The sequence below is a fragment of the Tachyglossus aculeatus genome, chromosome 3, assembly GCF_015852505.1.
Source record: "Tachyglossus aculeatus isolate mTacAcu1 chromosome 3, mTacAcu1.pri, whole genome shotgun sequence".
Classification (NCBI taxonomy): domain Eukaryota; kingdom Metazoa; phylum Chordata; class Mammalia; order Monotremata; family Tachyglossidae; genus Tachyglossus; species Tachyglossus aculeatus.
In genome coordinates, this window is record NC_052068.1 from 19544308 (window position 1) to 19560183 (window position 15876).

Genomic DNA, 15876 nt, shown 5'->3' on the forward strand with positions numbered 1-15876 from the left:
AGGGAAGACGGGAACTTTGTACTAACACGACCACGAGACGTCATCTCCCTGGGTCATTGAAGTAGTCAATTTTCCCACCATGGACTAAGGTCTATTTGGCCTAGATAAACATTTGTCTTTGGCTGTAGTGTGCAAGCCACTCTGCCCCCGCCCACGATGACCACTCCACATTCTTTTCACGGTATTTGTTAAGCGCTTACTCTGTGTCAAACACCGTTCTAAGTGCTGGGATAGACACAAGCGCATTAGATTGGACATAGTCCCTGCCCTACATGGGGCTCAAAATCTAAGTAGGAAGGAGAGCGGGGGAACTAAGGTGCAGAGAAGTGAAGCAACTTGCCCAAGATTACACAGAAAACAGTTGGCAGAGCCAGGATTAAAACCCACGTCCTCTGATTCCACTAGGCCATGCCGTTTCTCACGGGTGAACCATTTCATTCATTCAATCATATTTACTATTAGCAATAATAATTATGGTATCTGTTAAGTGCTTATGTGTGCCAGGCACTGTACTATGTGCTGGGGTGGATACAAACTAATCAGGTTGGGTACAGTTCCTGTCCCACGTGGGGCTCACGTTCTTAAACCCCATTTTACAGATGAGGGAACTAAGGCCCAGAGAAGTGCAGTGTTGACAGCACTACCATCGTTCCCGTCTCCTCGACTCCGCTCTCTCATTCACCCCTCACATCCAATCCGTCACCAAAACCTGCCAGTTTCACCTCCGCAACATCGCCAAGATCCGCCCTTTCCTCTCCATCCAAATCGCCACCCTGCTGGTTCAAGCTCTCATCCTATCCTGTCTGCATTACTACATCAGCCTTCTCTCCCATCTCCCATTGTCCTGTCTCTCCCCACTTCAATCCATACTTCACGCTGCTGCCCGGATCGTCTTTGTCCTGAAATGCTCTGGGCATGTTACTCCCCTCCTCAAAAATCTCCAGTGGCTACCAATCAACCTACACATCAGGCAAAAACTCCTCACCCTTGGCTTCAAGGCTGTCCATCACCTCACCCCCTCCTACCTCACCTCCCTTCTCTCCTTGTCCAGCCCAGCCCGCACCCTCCGCTCCTCTGCCGCTAATCTCCTCACCGTGCCTCGTTCTCGCCTGTCCCGCCATCAACCCCTGGCCCACGTCCTCCCCCTGGCCCAGAATGCCCTCCCTCCGCACCTCCGCCAAGCTCGCTCTCTTCCTCCCTTCAAAGCCCTACTGAGAGCTCACCTCCTCCAGGAGGCCTTCCCAGACTGAGCTCCCTCCTTTCTCTTCCCCTCCTCCCCCTCCCCATCCCCGTGCCTTACCTCCTTCCCCTCCCCACAGAACCTGTATATATGTTTGTACGTATTTATTACTCTATTTTATTTGTACATATTTATTCTACTTATTTTATTTTATTAATATGCTTTGTTTTGTTCTCTGTCTCCCCCTTCTAGACTGTGAGCCCACTGTTGGGTAGGGACCGTCTCTATATGTTGCCCACTTGTACTTCCCAAGCGCTTAGTACAGTGCTCTGCACACAGTAAGTGCTCAATACATACGCTTGAATGAATGAGTGAAAAGTGACTAGCCCAAGGTCACACAGCAGACAAGTGGCAGTGCTGTGATTAGAACCCAGGTCCTCCCAACTCCCAGGCCCGGGCTCTATCCACTATGCCATGCTGCTTCTCCTGAGTGCTTACTGTGTGCACAGCACTGTACTAAGTGCTCAGGAGAGTACACTACAACAAAAAACAGACACATTCCCAGCCCATAATGGACTTACATTTGCAGATTGCCCAGCGTGGTCACTGGGCAAAGGGTCCATGAACTCCCCCTGCTTTGTCCCTGAGCCCAGGCTGAATTGGAACTCAGGAGCCCAGGCCGTGGGTCCACTAGCCATTTAACTGGGCTACAGGGTCAGTGTAGCAGGGACCCGTCTCGGGAGCTCCTGCTTGCCAGTGTCCTTTGCCGGGGGAGGCCATGATGTCCACCTCAGACACACCGCTCTGCTTCTGTCTAGCGAAGCAGTGTGGCTCAGTGGAGAGAGCACAGGCTTTGGACTCAGAGGTCACGAGTTCAAATCCCCGCTCTGCCAATTAATAATAATAATAATAATAATGGCATTTATTAAGCGCTTACTATGTGCAAAGCACTGTTCTAAGCGCTGGGGGGTTACAAGGTGATCAGGTTGTCCCATGGGGGGCTCACAGTCTTAATCCCCATTTTACAGATGAGGGAACTGAGGCCCAGAGAAGTTAAGTTGTCAGCTGTGTGACTTGGGACAAGCCACTTAACTTCTCTGGGCCTCAGTTCCCTCATCTGTGAAATGAGGATTAAGACTGTGAGCCCCCTGTGGGACAACTTGATCAAATTGTAACCTCCCCAGCACTTAGAACAGTGCTTTGCACAGAGTAAGCGCTTCTAGACTGTGAGCCCACTGTTGGGTAGGACCATCTCTATATGTTGCCAACTTGTACTTCCCAAGTGCTTTGTACAGTGCTCTGCACACAGTAAGCGCTCAATAAATACGATTGAATGAATGAATGAATAAATGCCATGATTATTATTATTATTATTATTATTATTATTATTATTCTGACCTATGAAGCCGAAGGACGGGAGATGCAGGAAAGCGAAACTCGTGGAGGTGTTTGTCAGCTAATCAATCAATCAATCAATCAATCGTATTTATTGAGCGCTTACTATGTGCAGAGCACTGTACTAAGCGGTTGGGAAGTACAAATTGGCAACACATAGAGACAGTCCCTACCCAACAGTGGGCTCACAGTCTAAAAGGGGGAGACAGAGAACAGAACCAAACATACCAACAAAATTAAATAAATAGGATAGAAATGTACAAATAAAAAAAATAAATAAATAAATAAATAAATAAATAGAGTAATAAATATGTACAACCATATATACATACATACAGGTGCTGTGGGGAAGGGAAGGAGGTAAGATGGGGGGATGGAGAGGGGGACGAGGGGGAGAGGAAGGAAGGGGCTCAGTGTGGGAAGGCCTCCTGGAGGAGGTGAGCTCTCAGCAGGGCCTTGAAGGGAGGAAGAGAGCTAGCTTGGTGGAGGGGCAGAGGGAGGGCATTCCAGGCCCGGGGGAGGACGTGGGCCGGGGGTCGACGGCGGGACAGGCGAGAACGAGGTACAGTGAGGTACAGCTAATGACCGATGGAGATCTCCCCCATCCCCATAATATGCCTGTCATCATTTTCCTGGCTTGATATTATTTTAATAAGCCATGGCATTAGCACCTGGACTCAGAAAGACGAAGTGCCGACTGCAAACTCACAAGATTAAGTTGGCTTCCTCTTTTATAGTCTCACCCCCCCGCACTCCCTTATCGATTTGTGTCTTCCTTTTTCACAGTGCTGGTTCCACTCAGCATGGCCTAGAGAAGCAGCATGACATAGTGGATAGAGCACGGGCCTGGGAATCAGGTCACAGGTTCTAATCCTGGCTCCACCACTGGTCTGTTGTGTGACCTTGGGCTAGTCATTTCCCTTCTCTGTACCTTAGTTACCTCATCTGTTAAAAATAGGGATTAAGAGTGGGAGCCCAGCGTGGTCTGTGTCCAACCTGATTAACTTGTGTCTGCCCCAGTGCTAAGAATAATGCTTGGCACGCAGTAGGTTTTTAACAAGTGCCATAATTATTATTCAAATGGAAACAAGTGGCCCCAGAGGTAATGCTTTAGAAAAGTCACAGCCTAGATAAGGAACTACAGGATTCTCCCTTGACTTCCTTTTCCTTCTGAGCAGAGGGGTGTTAACTACTTTCTACTGCTTATGGGGTTCACCTAATCGTTGCCTGCTAAAGACCCAAGGGTCTCAGTGGGGGTGGGACCTAAAGAACCCAATGAGCATACTTGGAGTCTGGACTACAGTCTACCTCCTAGGTGCTTAACAAATACCATTTTATAATAATCAATCAATCAATCAATCAATCATTTATTGAGCGCTTACTATGTGCAGAGCACTGTACTAAGCGCTTGGGAAGTACAAATTGGCAACATATAGAGACAGTCCCTACCCAACAGTGGGCTCACAGTCTAAAAGGGGGAGACAGAGAACAAAACCAAACATACTAACAAAATAAAATAAATAGAATAGATATGTACAAGTAAAATAAATAAATGAATAAATAGAGTAATAAATAAGTACAAACATATATACATATATACAGGTGCTGTGGGGAAGGGAAGGAGGTAAAATGGGGGGGGATGGAGAGGGGGACAAAGGGGGAGAGGAAGGAAGGGGCTCAGTCTGGGAAGGCCTCCTGGAGGAGGTGAGCTCTCAGCAGGGCCTTGAAGGGAGGAAGAGAGCTAGCTTGGCGGATGGGCAAAGGGAGGGCATTCCAGGCCAGGGGGATGATGTGGGCCGGGGGTCGATGGCGGGACAGGCGAGAACGAGGTACGGTGAGGAGATTAGCGGCAGAGGGTGCGGGCTGGGCTGGAGAAGGAGAGAAGGGAGGTGAGGTAGGAGGGGGCGAGGGGATGGACAGCCTTGAAGCCCAGGGTGAGGAGTTTCTGCCTGATGCGCAGATTGATTGGGAGCCACAATAAAGGTTTTCAATGAATACAGATAAGGAAGATGATCAGCTGGTCTGAGTGACCCCAGAAACTCCTCTTTTTATGGTATTTGTTAAGCATTTACGATGTTCCAGGCACTGTAACAAGCACTAGGGTAGATACAAACGAATCAGGTTGGACACAGTCCATGTCCCACTTGGGGCTCACAGTCTTAATTCCCATTTTACAGATGAGGTCACTGAGGCCCAGAAAAGACAAGTGATTTGCCCAAGGTCACACAGCAGACAAGTGGCAGGGCTGGGATTAGAACCCAGGTCCTTCCAACTCATTCATTCATTCAATGGTATTTATTGAGCACTTACTGTGTGCACAGCACTGTACTAAGCGCTTGGAAAGTACAATTCAGCAATAAAGAGAGACAATCCCTGGCCTATCCTCTATCCACTAGGACACACTGCTTCTCTGATTTCAAACACTTAGCACATTGCTCTGTACACAGCAAGCGCTCAATAAATTTGATTGATTGATTCAAAGACCTGATTATAATCACCTCTTAGAGGTCAGTTGGGGAAGAAAAGTGGTGTCCCTTTTGGGGCAAGAGAGAAGGGAAGTCACTGAGTCCTGGAGAATTCAATTCAGTCATATATACTGAACACTTACTGCAGGCCAAGCACTGGTACTAAGCACTTGGAAGAGTACAGTTAAACAATAAACAGACATATTCCCTGCCCGCAATGAACTCACAGTCTAGAGGAGAAGGCAGCGGTCTGTGGAGGTGAAGCAGCAAGGGCAGAGATGGACCAAGATATTCAATCGTATTTATCGATTTAGTCAGCGCTTACTGAGTGCAGAGCACTATACTAAGTGGAAAGAGCCCAGGCTTTAGAGTCAGAGGTCATGGGTTTGAATCCTGGCTCTGCCAATTGTCAGCTGTGTGACTTTGGGCAAGTCACTTCACTTCTCTGCGCCTCAGTTACCCCATCTGTAAAATGGGGATTAAGACTGTGAGCCCCCCGTGGGACAACCTTATCACCTTGTAACCTCCCCAGTGCTTAGAACAATGCCTTGCACATAGTAAGCACTTAATAAATGTCATTATTATTATTATTATTATTATTATTATTACAGTGTCTGGCACATAGTAAGTGCTTAACATACCGTCATTATCATGATTACTAAGCACTTGGGAGAGTACAATATACAACAAACAGACACATTCCTACCCACAACGAGCTCACAGTTTAGAGGGGGAGACAGACATGCAAACAGATAAATAAATGAATGAATTAATTATAGATGTGCTATAATAATAATAATAATAATGGTATTTGTGAAGTGCTTACTATGTGCCAAGCACTGTTCTAAGCGCTGGGGTAGATCCAAGGTAATCAGGTTGTCCCACGTGGGGCTCACAGTCTTAATCCCTAATGAAGTAACTGAGGCACAGAGAAATTAAGTGACTTGCCCAAAGTCCCACAGCTGATAAGTGGCGGAGTCAGGATTAGAACCCATGACCTCTGACTCCCAAGCCCGGGTTCTTTCCACTAAGCCACGCTGCTTCTCAATCAATCAATCGTACTTATTGAGCGCTTACTGTGTGGAGAACACTGTACTAAGCGCTTGGGAAGTACAAGTTGGCAACATATAGAGACAGTCCCTACCCAACAGTGGGCTCACAGTCTAAAAGGGGGATACAGAGAACAAAACCAAACATACTAACAAAATAAAATAAATAGAATAGATATGTACAAGTAAAATAAATAAATAAATAGAGTAATAAATATGTACAAACATATATACAGGTGTTATAGGGAAGGGAAGGAGGTAAAATGGGGGGGATGGAGAGGAGGACGAGGGGGAGAGGAAGGAAGGGGCTCAGTCTGGGAAGGCTTCCTGGAGGAGGTGAGCTCTCAGTAGGGCCTTGAAGGGAGGAAGAGAGCTAGCTTGGTGGATGGGCAGAGGGAGGGCATTCCAGGCCCGGGGGAGGACGTAGGCTGAGGGTCGACGGCGGGACAGGCGAGAACGAGGCACGGTGAGGAGATTAGCGGCAGAGGAGCGGAGGGTGTGGGCTGGGCTGGAGAAGGACAGAAGGGAGGTGAGGTAGGAGGGGGCGAGGGGAGGGACAGCCTTGAAGCCCAGGGTGAGGAGTTTCTGCCTGATGCGCAGATTGATTGGTAACCAATGGAGATTTTTGAGGAGGGGAGTAACATGCCCAGAGCGCTGCTGGACAAAGACAATCCGGGCAGCAGCATGAAGTATGGATTGAAGTGGGGAGAGACATGAGGATGGGAAATCAGAGAGAAGGCTGATGCAGTAGTCCAGCCGGGATAGGATGAGAGCGTGAACTAGCAGGGTAGCGGTTGGGATGGAGAGGAAAGGGCAGATCTTGGCAATGTTGTGGAGCTGAGACCGGCAGGTTTTGGTGACGGCTTGGATGTGAGGGGTGAATGAGAGCGAATTCATGGGTGAATTCTCCTATACATATGTACTTTGGGGATAGGATGAAATGAAATGTGGGGAGGGGATGAAATGGGATTCCAACCCCGTGGCAGGGTGGGGCTACCAGTCCCTTCAGGTTTACAGAGCAGAACGTCCTCAGGCCCACCCACCCCCAGACCCCCAAACTGGGTCTTCGGAGCTTCATGCTGGCACTGGGCCCCCATCTGGAAAAAAAGGCCAGTCTCCCACCACTCTCGGCTACCTCCTAGCACATCCCCTTGCCAAGATCAGGATGGTCTTGCCCTCCCACCCTTTCTCCAGCTGCTCCCTCTAGACTGTAAGATGCTTATATGCAGGGAACATTAATTCATTCACTCATTCAACTGAATTTATTGAATGCTTATGGTGTGCGGAGCACTCTACTAAGTGCTTGGGAGAGTATAATTCAACAATAAACAGACATATTCCCTGTCCACAACATGTTTACAGTCTGGCGGGGGAGACAGACATTAATAGAGATAAATGACAGATACGTACATAAGCGGTGTGGGGCTGGGAGTGGGGAATAATAATTATAATAATAATGATGGTATTCGTTAAGCACTTACTATATGCAAAGCACTGTTCTAAGTGTTGGGGAGGTTACAAGGTGATCAGGTTGTCCCACTGGGGGCTCACAGTTTTAATCCCCATTTTACAGATGAGGGAACTGAGACACAGAGAATCAATCAATCAATCGTATTTATTGAGCGCTTACTGTGTGCAGAGCACTGTACTAAGCGCTTGGGAAGTACAGAAGTTGTGACTTGCCCAAAGTCACACAGCTGACAGTTGGCGGAGCTGGGATTTGAACCCATGATCTCTGACTCCAAAGCCCATGCTCTTTCCACTGAGCCACGCTGCGTGGCAAGTCAGCGTGATGCAGAAGGGAGTGGGAGAAGGGGAAAGGGAAGTCTTAGTCAGGGAAGGCCTCCTGGAGGAGATGTGCCTTCAATAAGACTTTGAAGGTGGGGAGAGTCATTGTCTGTCGGATTGGAGGAAGGAGGGCATTTGGGGCCAGAGGCAGGATGTGGGTGAGAGGTCAGCAATGTGATAGGCGACATAGAGGCACAGTGAGAAGGGCAGCATTAGAGGAGTGAAGTGTGGAGGCTGGGTTGTAGAAGGAGATTAACAAGGTGAGATAAGAGGGGGCAAGTTGGTGGACCGCTTTAAAGCCAGTGGTGAGCAGTTTTTGCTTGATGCGGAGGTGGGTGGGCAACCACTGGAGTTTTTTGAGGAGGGGGGGTGTGTGACATGTCCTGAACATTTTTGTAGAAAAATGATCCAGGCAGCTGATTGAAGTAGGTCTGCTAATGCTGTTGCATTGCAGTCAGCTAGTCAATCATATTTATTGAGCGCTTACTGTGTGCACAGCATTGTAAAAAGTGCTTGAGAGAGAACAATACAACTGACAAATTCCCCTCCCACAACAAGCCTACAGTCTAGAGACTGTATTGTACCGTCCCACGTACGGGACATAGTTAAGCGCTCAATAAATACTATCGATCGATCCCCACCAAACCAACTGCACCCAGAAGGGTTGAGGAAAGGAGGGAAAGAGAGAGGAAGGTTCCGGCCTCAGAGTCAGATGGCCCAGATTCTAGTGGTCCAGATGGTGAGGGGTCAGATGGTCCAGATTCTCCACCACTGCCCTGTCTACTTGTTCTACTTGTTGGGTTTTGCTGCCTGTCTCCCCCTTCTAGACTGTCAGCCCACTTTTGCATAGAGACTGTCACTATATGTTGCCGAATTGCACTTTCCAAGCGCTTTAGTACAGTGTACAGTACACAGTAAGCGCTCAATAACTACGATTGAATGAATGAATGAATGCCCTGCTGTGTACCTTGGGCAAGACACTTAACCTCTTTGTATCTCAGTTTCCTCATCTGCAAATTGGGGATTAAAATACCTATTCTCCCTCCCTCTTAGACCGTAAGTCCCACATGGAACAGGGACTGTATCGGATCTGGTTAACCGGTATCTACCCCACTGCTTAGCATAGTGATTGGCACATAGTAAAGACTGAAAACCAACATTATACTATGACAATGATGATAATGATTATCATTATTGACTCAGAAGCTCTGTTGCGCCTTTTCCTTTAACTACCCTGAGCTAGCTATGCTTTAACTCACTATTTCCAGCAAATCGCGAGGCCATCCCAGACTAAACCCCACTTTTCCTCGTCTCCCCTTCCCTTCTACATCGCTCTGACTTGCTCCCCTTGCTTTTTACCCCAAGTCCCAGCCCCACAGCACTTATGTATATATTTTTAATTGTATTTATTTGCATTGCTGTCCAGACTCTCCTCCACACTGTGAATTCATTGTGGGCAGGGATTGTCTCTGTTTATTGTTGGACTGTTGGACTTTCCCAAGGGCTTAGTATAGTGCTCTGCACACAGTAAGAGCTTAAGAAATACGATGGAATGAGTGAATGAATGAAAGAAATCCTTATCTAAGCATTACACCCATGTAAACCATTCCTTCTGCTGACCCAGGGTAAGTTTCCCAAATTAGGCAAATCCATTTGGGCCATTAAAAGTAGAATGTGCGTGCCCAGTCTTTCTCTATAGAAAGAATGATGTCACAGAAGCGAGACCAATCTAATCCGTCACACAAATGTGAAGAAATTAAATTCTCAGGCTCAGCGTGGAAGATCGGCCCTGCCAAAGAGACAACAATGGGGAGATCAGAGGGCTACAGCCAAGAGCGGCCGTCCGGCCCGTATGGCATCGCAGAGGCTCCGGAGGGAAACACGGACTGGAAAACACCTCGTCTGCTGGCGATGGCTCCCAGCCCCAAAGGCTCGAACTCGAGACCCAGCAGCAGTTCATCAAAAGTGGGTGTTCTTGAGAAGCGGGACACATACGGGGGCCTGAGCGGAGAGACGTGTGTCTACCATCCACTGTCAAACATCCACCGATCACGCCCTGATTGATGGATTTTCTTCGTCCTTCCCCAGTAGGGACTGGGTAGCAGGATTCATTCATTCATTCATTCAATCGTATTTATTGAGCGCTTACTGTGTGCAGAGCACTGGACGAAGCGCTTGGGAAGTCCAAGTTGGCAACATATAGAGACGGTCCCTACCCAACAGTGGGCTCACAGTCTAGAAGGGGGAGACAGAGAACAAAACAAAACACATTAACAAAGTAAAATAAATAGAATAAATATGTACAAATAAAATAAATAAATAAATAGAGTAATAAATACGTACAAACATATATACATATATACAGGTGCTGTGGTGAGGGGAAGGAGGTAAGGAAAGGATGCCCACGGTCCTTGTCTGCCCCTGACCCGCTCTGATAGGCCTCTCGAACTGTAAATCAATCAATCAATCGTATTTAATGAGCGCTTACTGTGTGCAGAGCACTGTACTAAGCGTTTGGGAAGTACAAGTTGGCAACATATAGAGACAGTCCCTACCCAACAGTGGGCTCACAGTCTAAAAGACTCATTGTAAACTCATTGTGGGCAGGGAATGTCTCTATATGTTGCCAACTTGTACTTCCCAAGTGCTTACTGTGTGCAGAGCACTGTACTAAGCGCTTGGGAAGTACAAGTTGGCAACATATAGAGACAGTCCCTACGCAACAGTGGGCTCACAGTCTAAAAGACTCATTGTAAACTCACTGTGGGCAGGGAATGGGTACTCTCCCAAGCACTTAGTACAGTGCTCTGCACACAGTAAGCACTCAATACAATTAAATGACTGAGTCAGGTAGTTGATGTTAAGCGATGAAGTGTCTGGGAACCATGAAAGTTGCTGGAATTACCAACTGTTATATTGTTGTACTCTCCCAAGCACTTAGTACAGTGTCCTGCAAGTGCTTAATAAATATGATTGATGGATTGATTGAAACAGAGGGCATTCGATGGATAAAGTGGATAAGCGGCCGAGGGAGAGTCGGGGAACAGAACCAGGAAGTTCTGGACAAGTCCTCTCCTCAGTTTCTCTGTCCGCGTTCCTCCCGAGTTTATAGTAATAATTCATTCAATCATATTTACTGAGTGCTTACTATTTTCATAGCACCGTACTAAGCACTTGAGAGGGTACAATAGAAGAATATAATGGACACATTCCCTGCCCACAGTGAGCTCCCAGTCTAGAACGGAAGACAGAATTAATAATCAATCAATCAATCAATCGTATTTATTGAGTGCTTACCGTGTGCAGAGCACTGTACTAAGCGCTTGGGAAGTACAAGTTGGCAACATATAGAGACAGTCCCTACCCAACAGTGGGCTCACAGTCTAAAAGGGGGAGATAGAGAACAAAACCAAACATACTAACAAAATAAAATAAATAGAATAGATACGTACAAGTAAAATAAATAAATAAATAGAGTAATAAATATGTACAAACATATATCCATATATACAGGTGCTGTGGGGAAGGGAAGGAGGTAAGATGGGGGGGATGGAGAGGGGGACGAGGGGGAGAGGAAGGAAGGGGCTCAGTCTGGAAAGGCCTCCTGTCAGTAATAAGTGACTGACATAGACGTAAGTGCTGTCTAATAATGGTATTTACTATATGTGTGGCATGATGGAACAATAATTAATAATAATTATGGTATTTGTTAAGCACTTACTATGTGCCAGGCACTTTTCTAAGCCCTGGGGTAGACACAAGGTAATCAGGTTGTCCCATGTGGGGCTCACAGTTTTAATCGCCATTTTACAGATGAGGTAACTGAGGCACAGAGAAGTAAAGTGGCTTGCCCAAGGTCACACAGCAGACAAGTGGCGGAGCCAGGATTAGAACCCATGTCCTCTGACTCCCAAGCCCGGGCTGTTTCCACTAAGCCATGCTGATTGAAGAGCCATGGACCTGAAAGCCGGAGGTCCCGGGTTCGAGTCCTGGTTCTGACCCCAATTCCCTGGGTGGCCTTGGAAAAGCTACTTCATTCATTTCATTCAATCACATTTATTGAGGATTTACTGTGTGCAGAGCACTGTACTAAGCACTTGGAAAGTACAATTCAGCAACAGAGACGATCCCTGCCCACATTGGGCTCACGGGCTAGAAGCGGGGAGACGGTTATCAAAACAAGTAAGCAGGCATCAATAGCATCAACATAAATAAATTAGAGATATAGACACATCATTAATAAAATAAATAGAATTATAAATATGTATGTCTGAATTTCCCCAGCTGTAAATTGGGGATAATAATAACTGAATCCTATCCCGCAGGGGTGTTGCAAGGAGTAAATAACTAGCTAATACAAGATGCTTTGATAATCATTTCCTCCTTCCTCTCCCCCTCGCCCCCCTCTCCATCCCCACCATCTTACCTCCTTCCCTTCCCCACAGCACCTGTATCTATGTATACATGTTTGTACATATTTATTACTCTATTTATTTATTTTACTTGTACATATCTAGTCTATTTATTTTATTTTGTTAATATGTTTGGTTTTGTTCTCTGTCTCCCCCTTCTAGACTGTGAGCCCACTGTTGGGTAGGGACCGTCTCTATATGGTGCCAACTGCCAACTTGTACTTCCCAAGCGCTTAGTACAGTGCTCTGCACAAAGTAAGCGCTCAATAAATATGATTGATTGATTGACTGATTGATAACAAAGGCACCACATAGAAGCCCCTCTAGATTGTGCGCTCGAGGTGGGCAGGGAATGTCACTGTTTATTATTGTATTGTACTTTTCCAAGCGCTTAGTATAGTGCTCTGCACATAGTAAGTGCTTAATAAATACGATTAATGAATGAATGAATGAATGAATGAATGAATGAATGAATGAATGAATGGACACATTCCCTGCTCGTAAAGAGCGTGGAGTCTAGAGGGCCTTCTGACTCCCATTAGAGCCCAGCGCAGGTTTGTTGAGCACAACCAACAGATGAGATTTCCCGTTTCTGGCTTCGAACCAACAATTTGAAAGCGGGACAAAACCTGCACTGATTTAGGAGAAATCCGGGACAGAATATTGACATCCTCGGCCCTCCTCAAAAAGAGGAGAGCTCTCTTCCACTCAGTGCCTTTCCCACTTCTGGGACGAGTCATCCCACCTTGAGCACGCGGCTGCCTGCCCACTCATAATAATAATAATAACAATAATAATAATATTACAGTTGCTGTTAATCGCTTACTATATGCCAAGCACTATTCTAAGCACTCGGGTAGATCCAAGATAATCAGGTTGGATGCAGTCCCTGTCATACAATCATGTTTATTGAGCGCTTACTTTGTGCACAGCACTGTACTAAATGCTAAGCCTGTCCCACAAGAGGCTCACACTCTTAATCTCCATTTTACAGGTGACGTAACTGAGGCACAGAGAAGTGACTTGCCCAAGTCCACACAGCAGATAAATGGTGGAGCTGGGATTAGAACTCACGACCTCTCTCGCACTGTTGGACACCCTGGGTTCTACTCCTGGCTGAGTGCTGTGTGACCTCGGGCCAGTCACTTAGCTTCTCTGTGCCTCAGTTTCCTCATCTGCAAAATGGGGATTCAATAACTGCTTTCCCTCTTACTCAGACTGTGAGCTCCACGTGGGACCTGATTATCTTGTATTTACCCCATCGCTTAGAACAGTGCTTGGCACCTAGTAAACACTTAACAAATATCACAGTTAATTATCAATGCCATCACTTCATTAATATTTGCTTGCTGCGTGACCTTGGGCAAGTCACTTAATTTCCCTGGGCCTCATTCATTCATTCATTCAATCAATCGTATTTATTGAGCGCTTACTGTGTGCAGAGCACTGTACTAAGTGCTTGGAAAGTACAAGTTGGCATCAGATAGAGACGGTCCCTACCCGACAGCGGACTCAATCAATCAATCAATCGTATTTATTGAGCGCTTACTGTGTGCAGAGCACTGTACTAAGCGCTTAGACCAGTGCTTAACAAATACCATCATTATTATTATCATTATTACTACACAGCAATGTGGCAGACACATTCCCTGACCACGACAAGCTCACAGTTTAAAATCATGACGCTCTCTAATAATAATATCGATAACTGTGTTATTTGTTAAGCACTTATTATGTGCCAGGAACTGTACTAAACTCTGGGGTAGATACAAGGTAATTGAGTTGGACACAGTCCCTATCCCACATAGGGCTCACAGTACTAAGCCTCAGTTTTGTCAACTGCAAAATGGGGATTTAATATTTGGTCTCCCTCCCCCTAAGACTGTGGGTGTCACGTAAGGACTGCGTCCCGGGCACTGACACAGTAATTATTCTATTATATTAAAAAATACTTTTGCTTCTTCAGCTGGCAATCAAGCAGTCAAGGGTTGACTGAAAGGTTTTATCGAACCCCTATCAAGGGTGAAACACTGTACTAAACGCCAAAGAGAGCCAAAGGTGCAAGATAACAGGGTCCCTGCCCTCAAGGAGTTTTTGATCTAAAGGGGAGTCACAATGGGGAGAGTCTGTGTTAGCCCAATCTGAGCTTCAGATCCCTCTGGGTCAGGGTTGGTGTTTAGAAGCAGTGTGGCCTAGTTGATAGAGCCCATGCCCAGGAGTCAGAAGGTCATGGGTTCGAATCCCGGCTCCGCCACTTGTCTGCCGTGTGGCCTTGTGCAAGTGACTTCACTTCGCTGTGCCTCTGTGACCTCATCTGTAAAATGGGGATTAAGACTGTGAGCCCTATGTGGGACAGGGACTGTGTCCAACTCAATTACCTTGTATCTACCCCGGAGTTTAGTACAGTTCCTGGCACATAATAAGTGCTTAACAAATACCACAGTTACCAATATTATTATTAGAGAGCATCATGATTTTAAACTGTGAGCTTGTCGCCATCAGGGATTGTGTCTGCCACGGTGCTGTGTAGTAGTAATAATGATAATAATAATGACGGTATTTGTTAAGCACTGGTCTAAGTGCTGGGGTAGATACAAGGTAATCAGGTTGTCCCACATGGGACTCACAGTCTTAATCCCCATTTTACAGATGAGGTAACTGAGGCCCAGAGAATAATAATAATAATAATGGCATTTGTTAAGCGCTTACTATAAGCAAAGCACTGTTCTAAGCACCGGGGAGGATACAAGGTGATCAGACAGTCCCACGTGGGGTTCACAGTCTAAATCTCCATTTTACAGATGACGTAACCGAGGCCCAGAGAATAATAATAATAATAATGGCATTTGTTAAGCGCTTACTATATGCAAAGCACTGTTCTAAGCACTGGGGAGGATACAAGGTGATCAGACAGTCCCACGTGGGGTTCACAGTCTAAATCCCCATTTTACAGATGAGGTAACTGAGGCCCAGAGAATAATAATAATAATAATGGCATTTGTTAAGCGCTTACTATATGCAAAGCACTGTTCTAAGCACTGGGGAGGATACAAGGTGATCAGACAGTCCCACGTGGGGTTCATAGTTTAAATCCACATTTTACAGATGAGGTAACTGAGGCCAAGAGAAGTTAAGTGATCTTGCCCCAAGTCAAACAGCTGACAAGCAGTGGAGCCGGAATTTGAACCCATGACCTCTGACTCCCAAGCCCATGCTCCTTCCACTGAGCCACGCCGCTTCTCTGAAGTGAAATGACTTGCCCAAGCTCACACAGCAGACAAGTGGTGAGGCTGGGATTTGAACCTAGGTCCTCTCACTCCCAAGCCCGTGCTCTTTCAACTGAGCCACGCTGCTTCTTCCAAGCGCTTAGTACAGTGCTCTGCACACAGTGAGAGCTCAATAAATAGGACTGATTGATTGATTGGCTGACTTCTTTGCTCTACTTCTCTTATTCCACTCTATAAGTAGCAGCATAGCACGGTAGATAGAGTACAGGCCTAGAAATCAAAAGGTCGTGAGTTCTAATCGCAGCTCTGTCACTTGTCTGCTGTGTGACCTTGGGCAAATCACTTCACTTCTCTGTGCCT

General features: G+C 46.4%; 1 protein-coding gene across 1 annotated transcript in view; it reads right to left on the reverse strand.

The window, feature by feature from the left end:
- TLL2 (tolloid like 2) overlaps window positions 1-9161 on the reverse strand; it is a 195504-nt gene extending 186343 nt beyond the window's left edge. Inside the window, exon 1 of the mRNA XM_038743348.1 lies at window positions 9137-9161. Within this exon, the coding sequence (XP_038599276.1) occupies window positions 9137-9161 (25 nt within the window). The remainder of the gene's footprint in view (window positions 1-9136) is intronic.
- Window positions 9162-15876: the final 6715 nt, after the last annotated feature.